Source organism: Leuresthes tenuis, unplaced genomic scaffold (genome assembly GCF_036924035.1).
Source record: "Leuresthes tenuis unplaced genomic scaffold, fLeuTen1.0.hap1 SCAF_22, whole genome shotgun sequence".
Lineage (NCBI taxonomy): Eukaryota > Metazoa > Chordata > Actinopteri > Atheriniformes > Atherinopsidae > Leuresthes > Leuresthes tenuis.
This window is the reverse complement of record NW_027325376.1, coordinates 1,227,804-1,243,130: the sequence shown is the minus strand read 5'-3', so window position 1 is coordinate 1,243,130 and position 15,327 is coordinate 1,227,804. Positions and strand designations below refer to the sequence as shown.

General features: G+C 51.6%; 1 protein-coding gene across 1 annotated transcript in view; it reads left to right on the top strand.

Moving 5' to 3' along the window:
- Positions 1–15,095, top strand: part of LOC140281943 (kinesin-like protein KIF1C) — a 48,407-nt gene extending 33,312 nt beyond the window's left edge. Inside the window, exons 12-28 of the mRNA XM_072376463.1 lie at positions 1,852–1,930; positions 2,080–2,258; positions 3,155–3,265; positions 3,337–3,449; positions 3,527–3,606; positions 4,420–4,495; positions 4,587–4,666; positions 5,380–5,474; positions 7,957–8,040; positions 8,306–8,486; positions 8,684–8,756; positions 8,825–8,923; positions 10,638–10,799; positions 10,888–11,169; positions 11,246–11,335; positions 11,695–11,917; positions 12,264–15,095. Coding sequence (XP_072232564.1) covers positions 1,852–1,930; positions 2,080–2,258; positions 3,155–3,265; positions 3,337–3,449; positions 3,527–3,606; positions 4,420–4,495; positions 4,587–4,666; positions 5,380–5,474; positions 7,957–8,040; positions 8,306–8,486; positions 8,684–8,756; positions 8,825–8,923; positions 10,638–10,799; positions 10,888–11,169; positions 11,246–11,335; positions 11,695–11,917; positions 12,264–13,081 — 2,825 coding nt within the window. The 3' untranslated portion in view covers positions 13,082–15,095. The remainder of the gene's footprint in view (positions 1–1,851; positions 1,931–2,079; positions 2,259–3,154; positions 3,266–3,336; positions 3,450–3,526; positions 3,607–4,419; positions 4,496–4,586; positions 4,667–5,379; positions 5,475–7,956; positions 8,041–8,305; positions 8,487–8,683; positions 8,757–8,824; positions 8,924–10,637; positions 10,800–10,887; positions 11,170–11,245; positions 11,336–11,694; positions 11,918–12,263) is intronic.
- The last annotated feature ends 232 nt before the right edge of the window (positions 15,096–15,327 follow it).

Sequence of the window (15,327 nt, the reverse complement as noted above, 5' to 3'; positions counted from 1 at the left end):
AACTACAGAACAGAACTGTAGAGCTCAGGGTAGAACAACTACAGAACTGTAGAACTCAGCGTGGAACAACTACAGAACTGTAGAACTCAGCGTGGAACAACTACAGAACTGTAGAACTCAGCGTGGAACAACTACAGAACTGTAGAACTCAGTGTAGAACAACTACAGAACAGAACTGTAGAACTCAGTGTAGAACAACTACGGAACAGAACTGTAGAACTCAGTGTAGAACAACTACAGAACTGTAGAACTCAGCGTAGAACAACTGCAGAACTGTAGAACTCAGCGTGGAACAACTACAGAACAGAACTGTAGAACAGCTGCAGAACTGTAGAACTCAGCGTGGAACAACTACAGAACAGAACTGTAGAACAGCTGCAGAACTGTAGAACTCAGCGTGGAACAACTACAGAACAGAACTGTAGAACAGCTGCAGAACTGTAGAGCTCAGCGTAGAACAACTACAGAACAGAACTGTAGAACTCAGTGTAGAACAACTACGGAACAGAACTGTAGAACTCAGTGTAGAACAACTACGGAACAGAACTGTAGAACTCAGTGTAGAACAACTACGGAACAGAACTGTAGAACTCAGTGTAGAACAACTACGGAACAGAACTGTAGAACTCAGCGTAGAACAACTACAGAACTGTAGAACTCAGCGTGGAACAACTACAGAACAGAACTGTAGAACAGCTGCAGAACTGTAGAACAACTGTAGAACTCAGCGTAGAACAACTACAGAACAGAACTGTAGAACAGCTGCAGAACTGTAGAACAACTGTAGAACTCAGCGTAGAACAACTACAGAACAGAACTGTAGAACAGCTGCAGAACTGTAGAACAACTGTAGAACTCAGCGTAGAACAACTACAGAACAGAACTGTAGAACTCAGCGTAGAACAACTACAGAACAGAACTGTAGAACTCGGCGTAGAACAACTACGGAACAGAACTGTAGAACTCTGCGTAGAACAACTACAGAACAGAACTGTAGAACAGCTGCAGAACTGTAGAACAACTGTAGAACTCAGCGTAGAACAACTACAGAACAGAACTGTAGAACAGCTGCAGAACTGTAGAACAACTGTAGAACTCAGCGTAGAACAACTACAGAACAGAACTGTAGAACAGCTGCAGAACTGTAGAACAACTGTAGAACTCAGCGTAGAACAACTACAGAACAGAACTGTAGAACTCGGCGTAGAACAACTACGGAACAGAACTGTAGGACTCTGTGTAGAACAACTACAGAACTGTAGAACTCAGCGTAGAACAACTACAGAACAGAACTGTAGAACAGCTGCAGAACTGTAGAACAACTGTAGAACTCAGCGTAGAACAACTACAGAACAGAACTGTAGAACAGCTGCAGAACTGTAGAACAACTGTAGAACTCAGCGTAGAACAACTACAGAACAGAACTGTAGAACTCGGCGTAGAACAACTACGGAACAGAACTGTAGGACTCTGTGTAGAACAACTACAGAACTGTAGAACTCTGCGTAGAACAACTACAGAACAGAACTGTAGAACAGCTGCAGAACTGTAGAACTCAGTGTAGAACAACTACAGAACAGAACTGTAGAACAGCTGCAGAACTGTAGAACAACTGTAGAACTCAGCGTAGAACAACTACAGAACAGAACTGTAGAACAGCTGCAGAACTGTAGAACTCAGTGTAGAACAACTACAGAACAGAACTGTAGAACAACTGTAGAACTCAGCGTAGAACAACTGCAGAACAGAACTGTAGAACTCGGCGTAGAACAAAAACTGATGACAGAATGAGCTGGTAACGGCGATAACGGCGGTAATGGCTGGTAATGGCGGCCTGTGTCTTTGTCTCAGGAGGAAACTCTCGGACAGCCATGATCGCTGCTCTAAGTCCTGCTGACATCAACTATGAAGAAACACTGAGCACTCTGAGGTCAGCCGCCATCATCCCATAAACTTTGTGTAATTTCATCAGTGAAGTGCAATCTGGTGTAATGTAATCTGTGATTTCAGACAGCGGCTGTGCTGTTAGGCAGCGATAAACCGCTGTGACGGCGCTAACTCGGTCTGATTCTGTTCCAGGTACGCTGACCGTGCCAAACAGATCCGCTGCAACGCCGTGATCAACGAAGATCCAAACGCCAAACTGATCCGAGAGCTGAAGGCCGAGGTGGATCGACTGAGAAACCTGCTGTTCTCTCAGGGTCTGCAGGAGCTGCTGGACAACGCTGGTTTACACGCTTCTCAGAGCCTTGATACTGGTACATACACAAATCCTCTGTTTGTGACTGGAAAACAGGCAGTTCATGCTCACCACGCTGCTTCTGATGTTTTATGACTACTGCGCTGTGATAGTTTGTACGTATAAGGGGTCAAAGGTCAGAGTTCAGTGGCTGAACAAAGAAAAAACACATTCCTCTGAAAATGCTCAGGAACAAGGACTGAAGATGTCCAAAGAAACACTCTGAAAGAGCCTCAGAAAGCTGGAGAACTATTGACCAGGACCAGGAACTTCATTTCAGCAGCAGGAAACACATCATTATTCACAACAGAATAATGTTTGTTTTACTCAAAGAAGAAAAAGATGTAAGAATGTTAAAGACGTTTTCAGAGGCCAGTCCCTGAATGCACCATAATGAAACTCAGGGTTTATTTAGCCGTGAGTCCGTTTCCCATCATGCATTGAGGCGCTGCTGTTCGTGTTGTTGGTTACGTGTGAATAATCAGAAGTTTGAACATCTGTAATGGTGTCTGGTTTAAACACATCATTATTCACAACAGACTGTGTTTGTTTTACTCAAAGAAGAAAAAGATGTAAGAATGTTAAAGACGTTTTCAGAGGCCAGTCCCTGAATGCACCATAATGAAACTCAGGGTTTTCAGATGAAACCGATGCAGAGTTCTTCTGTGGTTGACCGAGTCTCCTCCGTGTGGTCGGCCGGGTGTGTCTGCAGCTTAAAGTGTTTAAAGTGTCTCTGAAAGACTTCCTGACCCAGCAGAACCCAACAGAACCCAACAGAACCCAGTCAGTCCCATGAGAAGGTCTCCTCCCCCCACTTTATCGCTCACTGTGTGTCTGAGTGTGTTGGATGCATTGCTGAGATTCCAGCCTGTTAGAAGTGAACCTGACTCCTCCCCCTCTCTCTTTATCTCACAGTCAACAACAACACCAACGGCCCGGGTGGCGTTGCAGGTGTGCCCCCCGCCCCCCTGCAGCTGGCTCACGCCACCAATGGGATCGCTGCTAAAGACGACTCTGCACCTGCAGGTGAGAGTGTCTCATGTTTGCTTGTAAAAGTCTGCTTTGACACATGTGGCCAACAGATGTTTCACCTGCAGAAGCTGAACCTGAGTCTGTGGAAGACGCACCTGCCGACCCTGATCCCCTGATCGAGGACGCAGAGGAGGGGGAGGAGCCTATCAGTAAAGAGGAAGCAGCAGAGAGGCTGATGGTAGGAGGTGTTCCTCACCTGTAAAGTGACCTTTAGGCCTCCCTCCAGCCCCAGCAGCTGACTTTCCTGTGTTTCAGGAAACAGAGAAGATCATCGCTGAGCTGAACGAGACGTGGGAGGAGAAACTGAGGAAGACTGAGTCCATCCGTCTGGAGAGGTACGGCCGCTGACTTTTATCTGCTTCACCTGGACTCAGGTGTGACGGCTGCACCTTCATCTCCTTCTGCTGTCCGTGGCGATAGGAAGGTTCATTCATATGAGTTCTGTGCAGAACAGGAGATAACAGCCACAGATGGTAGAAGATAGAAACTAAAAGCTTATTTTTAAAAGATGAAAACCTTTCAGAGCTGACCTGCGACTGCCTGAAAGGAATTACTCCCTGACTTTTAATCCAGTTAAAGATTATTACTGCAGACTTATTAAAGAGTTTAATGAAAAAATCAGCCGGTAACCAGTACAGAGACGATAAAACTGGACTCTTCCACAACTAAATGATGCATTACAGTAATGTAAAAGCATGGAGAATCATCTCCGGTTCAGGCCTCCTTCCTCAGCTGATGTGGGCTTCAGCTTCACCTGAACATGCCAGAGTCGGCTGGACAGAACCTGAAGGAGTCCCTCTTATCTGCACTTAACTGGAGGTTAAACATCACCTGATATCTGCTTATATGGTGTTAAATGCTGCTGAGTTCACCTTTAATCTGTCCCAGAGGAAGAATGTTATAGCAGGAACAGAACTGGGCCCAGAACAGAACCCTGAGGGTCTCCATTTAATCTTTCGATCTGAAACCCTGATGCAGGTCCGACGCAGAATGAATTCACCTTAAACGCTCAGGCTCTTATTTTGGTAAATTTGGTAACCGTGACGACGCGTTTGACTGGGGCTTGTGGGTAATGTAGTGTCTCCAGTTTCTGTGCGTGCTGGAGAGGAACAGTTTGAGGAAATGAAAACATTTTGTCTCCTCCCCAGAGAGCAGCTGCTGGCAGAAATGGGCGTGTCCATAAAGGAGGACGGAGGAACGCTGGGCGTCTTCTCTCCTAAAGGAGTGAGTTTGTTTCTCAGACCTTTCAACCTTCTGAGATGCTTTTCTTCTCTAACAGATGTTGTAATGTCCTCTAACTGTGTGTGTGCTGCAGACGCCTCACCTGGTCAACCTGAACGAAGACCCTCTGATGTCAGAGTGTCTGCTTTACTACATCAAGGAGGGATTCACCAGGTCAGCAGCGTTTTATGGTTCAATTTATGTTCTGAAACATTAAAAGGGAAAACAGTGAGAACAAGCATCCTGTGACATCAGCTGTGACATCAGCTGTGACATCAGCTGTGACATCAGCTGTGACATCAGCTGTGACATCACAGGACTGAAAGATGAATGTGAAGCTGCTCAAACGTGTGAAAACGTCCGGAGATGATTCAGAAGATGTGGTCAGACCCAGCTAGCTTTCAGCTACCACCTGCTAACCTCCGCCTTCACGAGCGTTAATCTGTTCCACTGACCTTGAAGGCATCACGCAGGCCTTCAGCCTCATGTGCTTCTGCTTCAGATCTTTCCTTTGAAGAAGCTGCGGTCATTAAATGCTTTTATTATTACTTTAACACTGATTAAAACCGTTACAATCAGAGTTCAGTCGGTGCTCAGAACTGTTACAGGATGAGTTTCACGACAGCAAAGATACTCGGATAAAAAACCTTCCACTGATGGAGCAGGGCTCCGGCGTTAGCTTGGTTTCCTCAGATAAAGGTTCCCAGGTTCACCTCTTCTTACAGATAAAATGGTGCTGCAGGGACATCAGAAGCCTCTTCTGTCAGTTTTATGGCGGGAAAGGCTCCCACTTTCTTTCTTCCTGGTGAAGTTACAGAACAACGCCTGAGAAACCGAGGCGGGTCCTCTGAGGGTGTGAATTAAGCCGTTTTCTGTGTGTGTCTCAGGGTCGGCCAGCAGGACGTGGACATCAAGCTGTCGGGCCACTTCATAAAGGAGATTCACTGTGTGTTTGTCAGCGAGACCAACGAGCACGGAGAAGGTGAGCCGTGTGTGTTTAACTGATCCAGGTGTCTGCTGCTGGGCTGTGGGACGGCCTCAGAGCGCCCTCTGCTGGCCGGGCTGAACCCTGAACTGATCAGCTGTCTGCAGCTCAGTTTCAAATATTCAATTTACATCTGACATCTGCATTGGTCTCACAAAGCAGATAGATGAACCCACGGGGAAAGCAGCTGTTCACTACCAAGCTGCTGCAGTTTAAAGCTTTCAGAGTCACTGCTGCTTTTTTACAGGTAACCAACCATAAAGGCTCAAAACTGCATCCCCATGACAACAGAAACGTCCTGTCTGTCTGTCTGCTCACGACAAAGAAAGAAAAACACATTATTAACATCATCAGCAACGCCTGAAGCATCAGGAACTGCAACAACAGGCCAGAAACAGTTCAGTTTTGTTTCTAAAACCGTCTCAGAGCACAAAGACAGCCCGGTTCATGGTTCATCCAATCAAACCCAGTTCAGACACACATGGTGCAAAATAAAAGGTGAAACTGAGTTAAGGTGGAGCTGAACAAACAGGCGTCAGCAGACAGGAAGCTCTTTCTGTCCCAACCCTGAACCATCAACTCTAACGTGAACTATAGTTTATTATCAAACTATTATTATTATAATTATTCAGCTTCTGCCTCAGATCTCATCACAGTTTAGACTTTTATTCATTCGTTTAAAGCAGGTCAGGTTCCACTGAGTGTAAACCCTGTGTTTAGTTCCACCTGAACCTGAATGATATCAGAACAGGTGAATACAGTCATTTAGGACGTTTTCAGGACGTTCCTCCTGAAAGTGGGGCGCCCCTGAGGCTCCGCCCACATTTGATAAACAGGGAACCGGCAGCTGAGCTGCTAAAGTTGTGTCTGTGTTCAGTGACTCTTTCTTCTTCTCTTCCTGTAAAAGCTGCCTGGAAATCTGTCAGGTACCGTGAAACAGTCGCTGCTGCTGCTGGTTACCATGGTGACCTCATATTCACGCCCACCCCCCCTCCCCGCTCCTCATCCTCCTGCTTTCTGTGTTGTGTTGCATTCACTTGCTGCTCTGAAATGTGGAAACGTGAAGGTTAACGGTGATGATGATGAGAAGTGGCGAGGAAGGTCTTTGAATGACTGATTCCAGGAGAGTTTAACCTGGAAACGGCAAAATAAAGGAGATTCCAGGAGAGTTTAACCTGGAAACTGCAAAATAAAGGAGATTCCAGGAGAGTTTAACCTGGAAACTCTGCAAAATAAAGGAGATTCCAGGAGAGTTTAACCTGGAAACTGTAAAATAAAGGAGATTCCAGGAGAGTTTAACCTGGAAACTGTAAAATAAAGGAGATTCCAGGAGAGTTTAACCTGGAAACTGCAAAATAAAGGAGATTCCAGGAGAGTTTAACCTGGAAACTGCAAAATAAAGGAGATTCCAGGAGAGTTTATCCTGGAAACTGCAAAATAAAGGAGATTCCAGGAGAGTTTAACCTGGAAACTCTCCTGGAAACTAAAGGAGATTCCAGGAGAGTTTAACCTGGAAACTCTGCAAAATAAAGGAGATTCCAGGAGAGTTTAACCTGGAAACTGCAAAATAAAGGAGATTCCAGGAGAGTTTAACCTGGAAACTGCAAAATAAAGGAGATTCCAGGAGAGTTTAACCTGGAAACTGCAAAATAAAGGAGATTCCAGGAGAGTTTAACCTGGAAACTGCAAAATAAAGGAGATTCCAGGAGAGTTTAACCTGGAAACTGCAAAATAAAGGAGATTCCAGGAGAGTTTAACCTGGAAACTGTAAAATAAAGGAGATTCCAGGAGAGTTTAACCTGGAAACTGCAAAATAAAGGAGATTCCAGGAGAGTTTAACCTGGAAACTCTCCTGCAAAATAAAGGAGATTCCAGGAAAATAAAGTAGATTCCAGGAGAGTTTAACCTGGAAACTCTGCAAAATAGAGGAGATTCCAGGAGAGTTAAAATAAAGTAGATTCCAGGAGAGTTTAACCTGGAAACTAAAGGAGCGTGTAAAGGAGAGTTTCCAGGTTAAACTCTCCTGGAATCTCCTTTATTTTCCAGGAGAGTTTCCAGGTTAAACTCTCCTGGAATCTCCTTTAGTTTCCAGGAGAGTTTCCAGGTTAAACTCTCCTGGAAACTCCTTTAGTTTCCAGGAGAGTTTCCAGGTTAAACTCTCCTGGAATCTCCTTTAGTTTCCAGGAGAGTTTCCAGGTTAAACTCTCCTGGAATCTCCTTTATTTTCCTGGAATCTCCTTTAGTTTGCAGTTTCCAGGTTAAACTCTCCTGGAATCTCCTTTATTTTCCAGGAGAGTTTCCAGGTTAAACACCACCACATGTGCAGTTATCTGGATAATTGCTGAGCTGATAATGAGCCAGACGTGGATTTAAATGTAAAACTTTCACTTCCTGTCTCATTCCTCTGCTGTCTGTGTTGTGGTTGAGAAAAAGCCTCCAGAGTTGCTTCCACAGCCTTTGTTCCCCTCTTCCTGTGCAGTGGTGGTCACCCTGGAGCCGCTGGTGGGCGCTGAGACCTACGTCAACGGGAAGCAGATCGAGGAGGCCGTCGTGCTGAAACAGGGTGAGGAAACGGGGCGTTAGTGGGAGTCAGAGCAGCTGGAGTCTGGTCCAGACCCAGGACCTGGGGGGGGGGGGTCTGGTTTACCCTGGTCCAGACCCAGGACCCGGGGGGGGGGTCTGGTTTACCCTGAAGCAGACCCCGGGTCACAGCTCCGGTGATGCCGGCCGAGTAAACGTTCAGATCATGTGAGGCTGATTTTTTTCAGCCGCTCTGAATGAGGTGTAATGTGTTGGTCCTCCTTCTCCTCCCTCCTCGCTGTTGCTAGGCAACCGCATCGTGATGGGGAAGAACCACGTGTTCCGGTTCAACCACCCGGAGCAGGCGAGGCTGGAGAGGGAGCGCAGCGCCACGGCTGAGCAGCAGGGGGAGCCGGAGGACTGGAACTACGCTCAGAGGGAGCTGCTGGAGAAGCAGGGCATCGACATCAAGCTGGAGATGGAGAAGAGGTACGCCACAGGCTGCCGATCCCCGATTCCTTTCACTTCTGTGTCCCACAGCCTCACAAACCCAAACTCTGCATATTCTGGGCAGAACAGAGCCCTTAAAGCCTCTAAGGAGGAGAAAAGAGGAGCTGAGGGACATTAGATGTGTGTTTCTGTGCTGCGTGTCTCTTCTGGCTCACTGATTGGCTGATGTGTGTCAGGCTGCAGGACGTGGAGACGCAGTACCGTAAGGAGAAGGAGGAGGCCGACCTGCTGCTGGAGCAGCACAGACTGGTGAGAACCTGCTCCCCTATCTGCAGCTTCCAGCTGGAACTGTGGCCCTAACCCTTCTGTGTGTTCAGTATGCAGACAGCGACAGCGGCGACGACTCCGACAAACGCTCCTGTGAGGAGAGCTGGAGGCTGATCTCCTCCCTGAGGGAGAAACTACCTGCTAACAAGGTAAGTGTACCTGCCTGGGCCTGGGTCAGGGTCAGGGTCAGGGTCAAGGTCAGGGTCAGGGTCAGAGTCAGGGTAGGGGTCTGGGTCAGGGTCTGGGTCAGGGTCAGGGTCAGGGTAGGGGTCAGGGTCAGGGTCAGGGTCAGGGTCTGGGTCAGGGTCAGGGTCAGAGTCTGGGTCTGGGTCAGGGTCAGGGTCAGGGTCAGGGTAGGGGTCAGGGTCAGGGTCAGGGTAGGGGTCAGGGTCAGGGTAGGGGTCAGGGTCAGGGTAGGGGTCAGGTTTGGGGTCAGAGTCTGGGTCAGGGTCAGGGTCTGGGTCTGGGTCAGGGTCTGGGTCAGGGTCAGGGTCAGGGTCTGGGTCAGAGTCTGGGTCAGGGTCAGAGTCTGGGTCTGGGTCAGGGTCAGGGTCTGGGTCAGGGTCTGGGTCAGGGTCAGAGTCTGGGTCAGGGTCAGAGTCTGGGTCAGGGTCTGGGTCTGGGTCAGGGTCTGGGTCTGGGTCAGGGTCAGGTTTGGGGTCAGGGTCAGAGTCAGGGTCAGGGTCAGGGTCTGGGTCAGAGTCTGGGTCAGGGTCAGGGTCAGGGTCTGGGTCAGGGTCAGGTTTGGGGTCAGGGTCAGAGTCTGGGTCTGGGTCAGGGTAGGGGTCTGGGTCAGGGTCAGAGTCAGGGTCTGGCTCAGGGTCAGAGTCAGGGTCAGAGTCAGGGTCTGGGTCAGGGTCAGAGTCTGGGTCAGAGTCAGAGTCAGGGTCAGGGTCAGGGTCAGGTTTGGGGTCAGAGTCTGGGTCTGGGTCAGAGTCAGGGTCAGGGTCTGGGTCTGGGTCAGGGTCTGGGTCTGGGTCTGGTTTGGGGTCAGGGTCTGGGTCTGGCTCAGGGTCAGAGTCAGGGTCAGAGTCAGAGTCTGGGTCAGAGTCTGGGTCAGGGTCTGGGTCTGGGTCAGGGTCTGGGTCTGGGTCTGGTTTGGGGTCAGGGTCAGGGTCTGGGTCTGGGTCTGGGTCAGAGTCAGAGTCAGGGTCAGGGTCAGGGTAGGGGTCAGGGTCTGGGTCAGGGTCTGGGTCTGGCTCAGGGTCAGAGTCAGGGTCAGGGTCAGAGTCAGAGTCTGGGTCAGAGTCTGGGTCAGGGTCTGGGTCAGGGTCTGGGTCTGGGTCTGGGTCTGGTTTGGGGTCAGGGTCAGGGTCTGGGTCTGGGTCTGGGTCAGGGTCTGGGTCTGGGTCTGGTTTGGGGTCAGGGTCAGGGTCAGAGTCAGAGTCAGGGTCAGGGTAGGGGTCAGGGTCTGGGTCAGGGTCTGGGTCTGGCTCAGGGTCAGAGTCAGGGTCAGAGTCAGAGTCTGGGTCTGGGTCAGGGTCAGAGTCAGGGTCAGGGTCAGAGTCAGGGTCAGGGTCAGAGTCAGAGTCTGGGTCAGGGTCTGGGTCTGGCTCAGGGTCAGAGTCAGGGTCAGGGTCAGAGTCAGAGTCTGGGTCTGGGTCAGGGTCAGAGTCAGGGTCAGGGTCAGAGTCAGGGTCAGGGTCAGAGTCAGGGTCAGGGTCAGAGTCAGAGTCTGGGTCAGAGTCAGGGTCTGGGTCAGGGTCAGATTCTGGGTCAGGGTCAGAGTCTGGGTCAGGGTGGATGGATGGATGATGAACCAGTTGAACCAGTTGAAACTGTGTTTTCCAGGATGTGTTTGAGTCTTTCTGTGAGTGAAGACCAACATGAAAACAGTAACTTGTCACCTGTGTGTGGGTCCAGGTTCAGACGATAGTGAAGCGCTGTGGTCTGCCCAGCAGCGGCAAGAGGAGGGAGCCCCTCCGGGTTTACCAGATCCCCCAGAGGAGGAGGATCAGCAAGGACCCCAAACGGGTCACCATGGAGGACCTGCGCATGCAGGCCGTCAAAGAGATCTGCTACGAGGTCTGACTCAGTTTAAGGCACAGGTTTTACCCGTTTCAGACGCTCCTGTTTCTCAGTCTGTCTCTCTGTGCGTGGCCCCCCCCCTCAGGTGGCGTTGGGAGACTTCCGTCACTCCCGCCAGGAGATCGAGGCGCTGTCCATCGTCAAGATGAAGGAACTGTGCCGCATGTACGCCAAGAAGGACGCCAACGAGAAGGAGAGCTGGAGGGCCGTGGCCCAGGACGTGTGCGACACTGTGGGCATCGGAGAGGAGAGGAGCCCCCCCACCGAGGAGGGAGGCGGAGGGGGGGGGGAGGCGGGCGAGGGAGGGAACAAAGGAAAGGTGTACGACCTGAAGGCTCACATCGATAAGCTGACGGACATCCTGGAGGTGAGCGTCTGAGCAGCTAACAGGTACCTGAACGCATCGCAATGATTCTCCTCCCTGATGGTGGCGTCTCCTGCAGGAAGTCAAGCTGCAGAACAACATGAAGGACGAGGAGATCAAAGCCCTGCGGGACAGGATGATCAAGATGGAGAGCATCATCCCTGTTCAGGTATGCTGGCCCCGCCCCCGGCCCGGCAGTTGGCCCCGCCCCCAGGCCCCGCCCCGGCAGCTGGCCCCGCCCAGAGGCCCAGCCCACAGGCCCCGGCAGCTGGCCCCGGCAGCTGGCCCCGGCAGCTGGCCCCGCCCCCAGGCCCCGCCCCGGCAGCTGGCCCCGGCAGCTCGCCCCGGCAGCTGGCCCCGGCCCCGGCAGCTCGCCCCGGCAGCTGGCCCCGGCCCCGGCAGCTGGCCCCGGCAGCTCGCCCCGGCAGCTGGCCCCGGCCCCGGCAGCTCGCCCCGGCAGCTGGCCCCGGCCCCGGCAGCTCGCCCCGGCCTCCTCCTGACTCCACTCTGCTTACTCTCCTTTTTCAGGATGACGACCTAAACGGCGAAGACGGCGAGGCGCCTCAGCTGGACGGGGGCGGGGCCGGCGACAGCCCCAAACAGCCGGAGGTGCGGGTTCAGCGGCTGATGGAGGAGGACCCGGCGTTCAGGAGAGGGCGCCTCCGCTGGCTGAAGCAGGAGCAGCAGCGCATCCTGAACCTGCAGCAGCAGAACATCAGCAAGAAGCTGCGCGGGCAGAACCAGAACCAGGGTCAGTGGGGGGTGCATGGTGGTGACATCACGTGCATGGTGCTGACATCACGTGCATGGCGGTGACATCACGTGCATGGTGCTGACATCACGTGCATGGTGGTGACATCACGTGCATGGTGCTGACATCACGTGCATGGTGGTGACATCACGTGCATGGTGCTGACATCACGTGCATGGCGGTGACATCACGTGCATGGTGGTGACATCACGTGCATGGTGCTGACATCACGTGCATGGTGGTGACATCACGTGCATGGTGCTGACATCACGTGCATGGCGGTGACATCACGTGCATGGTGCTGACATCACGTGCGGCGCTCACGCTCTGCATCTCTGTCCCACAGGTCAGAGCGCCCCGGTGGTCCCGGTTCATCTCCCGGGGACCGGTCGCTTCATCCCCCCGCAGGAGTGCAAGCTCAAGTTCCCCTTCAAGAGTAACCCCGCCCACCGGTTGTCATGGGGACCAGCCAGCGCCGCCCTGCAGGCTCTGGGTCTGGGGGAGGGAGGAGAGGGTGGAGACAGGAGGGAGAACGAAGGGGGGATGGAGGGCAAAGGTTCTCCCTCACCTCCTCCTCCCCTCCAGGGTCAGTCTCCTCTTTTGCCCCTCCCCTTCCAAGCTCCGCCCCCTCGCATGCGCACACCCAGCCCTCATCGTGCTTGGCAACAGCGTAACCAGGGTAACCAGGGTGGTTTCCAGTACCAACCCCAAGGTAACAACCAAAACTACCAGCGCCGCTACCGCCGCAACTCCCTGGACAGTTCCAGCCATGACGGCGACCAGCAGCACGGCGGCGGCAACAACGGTCACCAGGGGCGACCGAGGCAAAGGCGGGGGGCGTCACCCGGGCCCGGGGGGGAGAGAGGAGGGAGGGCGGGCGGAGGAGGAGGCAGCAGGGACAGAGACGGCAGCTTCCACTATAATCAGCGCCCGCAGCATCAGTTCCACCACCACCCCTACTACAACCCCCACAATGCACCATTCCAGCCAGGACCTCACCCCAACTACCACAGCCTGCCACGCTCCGGGCCCCCACCCCTGCCTCCGGAAATGTTCATGGGCATGGGGCCTCCAGCGGTCGGGTGGGGCTTCACCACCCCGCCCAGGATGAGGCGCCAGTTCAGCGCCCCGGACCTCAAAAACAACAAGGAGACCCCCATCTGACGTGTGATTGGCTGTGGGCCACACGGCGATCCTCATGCTGTAGAGAATAGGCTGTGTGTGTGTGTGGGTGCGTGTGCATGTGAGCGTGCGTGTGTTTCAGCACTTTTACAGTCCAGAACCGGCCCGTCACACAACTAACTCCACACACACCCTGTGTTTTCTGTCCTGCTGTGTGTGTGTGTGTGTTTCCTCCCAGCTTTTAGCACGGGTTAGCCGCTGCCATGGCAACACTGTTTTAGAGGTTTCCCCTCCCCTGTCAGATAGGATCGTTGTTTATTAGTGATTTAGTTTTATTGATCTAACGGCTGCTGATGTTGACGAGTCGTTTGAAACCAGGTGCCTTAAAGCCGAGCCGGTCCGGGTCAAACCGGTTCTGAAGCAGAAGGACCGGCTGCACGGTTAGCCTGAGCGGCGGGTCGCTAGGCAACCTTTCAGGGAGCCGCCAACACCCGAGTTCAGTGGTGAGGGATTCGTTCAGCTCGTGTTACTCCGTTCAGGCAGAGAAATGTTTTAATGGGCGGTGTGAGGAGGAGGAGGAGCTTAAGATGGAAACAAAGTCACTGAACAAACAGGGACGTAACCTCTGGAGTCCTCGTTCCTCCTACGTGACTTGAACGCTGCATCGCTGAGAGCTACAAACCAAAGAGAGCCTCCTGCAGGCCGCCTGGGGGGGCAGAGGGGAGGTTGTTTTACCCGACAGACGAGCACGTGTTAAAGAGCTGCGTGTGTGTATATTTGAAGTGTATCCTACATGTTTTTATGAAGATGAATCTATTTTAAAACACATGAAATGTGCTGACGGTGAGTTCGCTGTCTCAGGCAATCATGGGAATTGTGAGTGATTTATGTGACACATGACGTGAGGCAGGAGACGGACTTATTTCAGACATGGAGGGACTGTGGAAGGTGGAGTTGAGCTTATGGAGAGACAGGAAGTGGCTGATGGAGAGGATTGTGATGAGGAATCAGTTTTTGAGTGATGAGTTCCTGCTGTAAGGATCTGACATCGAGAAGAACGCTTCTGACGCGTCAGGAAGGTGGAAAATGTGGCTTTTTGGGGTCATTTGGTGAGATTTCCACATATTTAATCTCAAACCTTCACGGGGAAAAATGCCGGTTGTTGCTGTTTTGGCTTGGATCCCGACGAGCCGCCACAGATCCCCACCTTTCCTCGTCGAGCTGAACGCAGCTGCGAGCGTTTCTCCGCCCCGGGGTGGAGCCGGGTTACCGCCCACTCGGAGCAAAGCATTCTGGGAGATCTGTGATTTTAAGACTTTTTAACTCGAGAAAAGGAAAGCAAAGAAAGGTCTGAAGCGACCAATGGGAGTGTTCCTTTGGGCAGAGGATGGTGAGTGGTGATTGGCCGAAGCAGCATGACCTGAGTCTCCACCTCGTGTTGCTCTGCTGGAATCGACCAATCGCAGGACAATCTTGAAACCTGCTGCCGCCGCCGGGCCTGATGGGAAACCAAGTTTCCTTTGTTTCTGTTTTTACTCCTTCACTCTTTTTTTAATTTCCAGCTCTGGCCTCTGATTGGCTGTTGGCTTTTCCTTGTGTATTCACGCAGTGCTGAGCATTTAAGCCCCTCCCACAGCCTGTGGTTATGATGTCATCAGCTTTGTTATTAGTCTGATTATGCTAAAGTGTCATTAACGCGTGGATGCTGCTAAAGGGAGCTCCTTCTTCTTCGCTGTCTGAGCGTGTGCGTGCGTATGTGTGTTTCTCGGTTCATTTAGAATTATAATCTTAAGTTTGTTTTACTTTATGAGGCTGATTTTATTGTTTTTTCCTTTTAATCATGGTTTCATTGTGTGGAGATTTGAAACGCCCTGTACTCCAATCACAGCGCGCCGTTGGTTCAGGACTGTGGACGTGATGACATCATGATCTGGCCCTCCTGCTATTGGCCCCTCAGTTGCTTTTTCTGTCTGTGCCGGTTGTTGTTTTTGTTGTATCAGGAACCAATCTCAGGCTCTACCTGCAGACATGATGGCAATAAACCGTAAGAATCCAACATGGCTGCGTGTCCTTCCTCTGCGTTTCCACGGAAACACTTCCAGTAACTCCAGAAAAGGTTCCCTGTTTCCCACAGGAGGGCCGCACACTTCTGGACGAAATAATAACCATTATTCTCTGATTTTAGTGAAAACTAGTGATTATTCTGGAACCATCGCACTGCTTTTATACGTATTAGCAGCTTTTCTACATTTTTAAAATGATCAATAACAGAGGCACTTTATTGATTA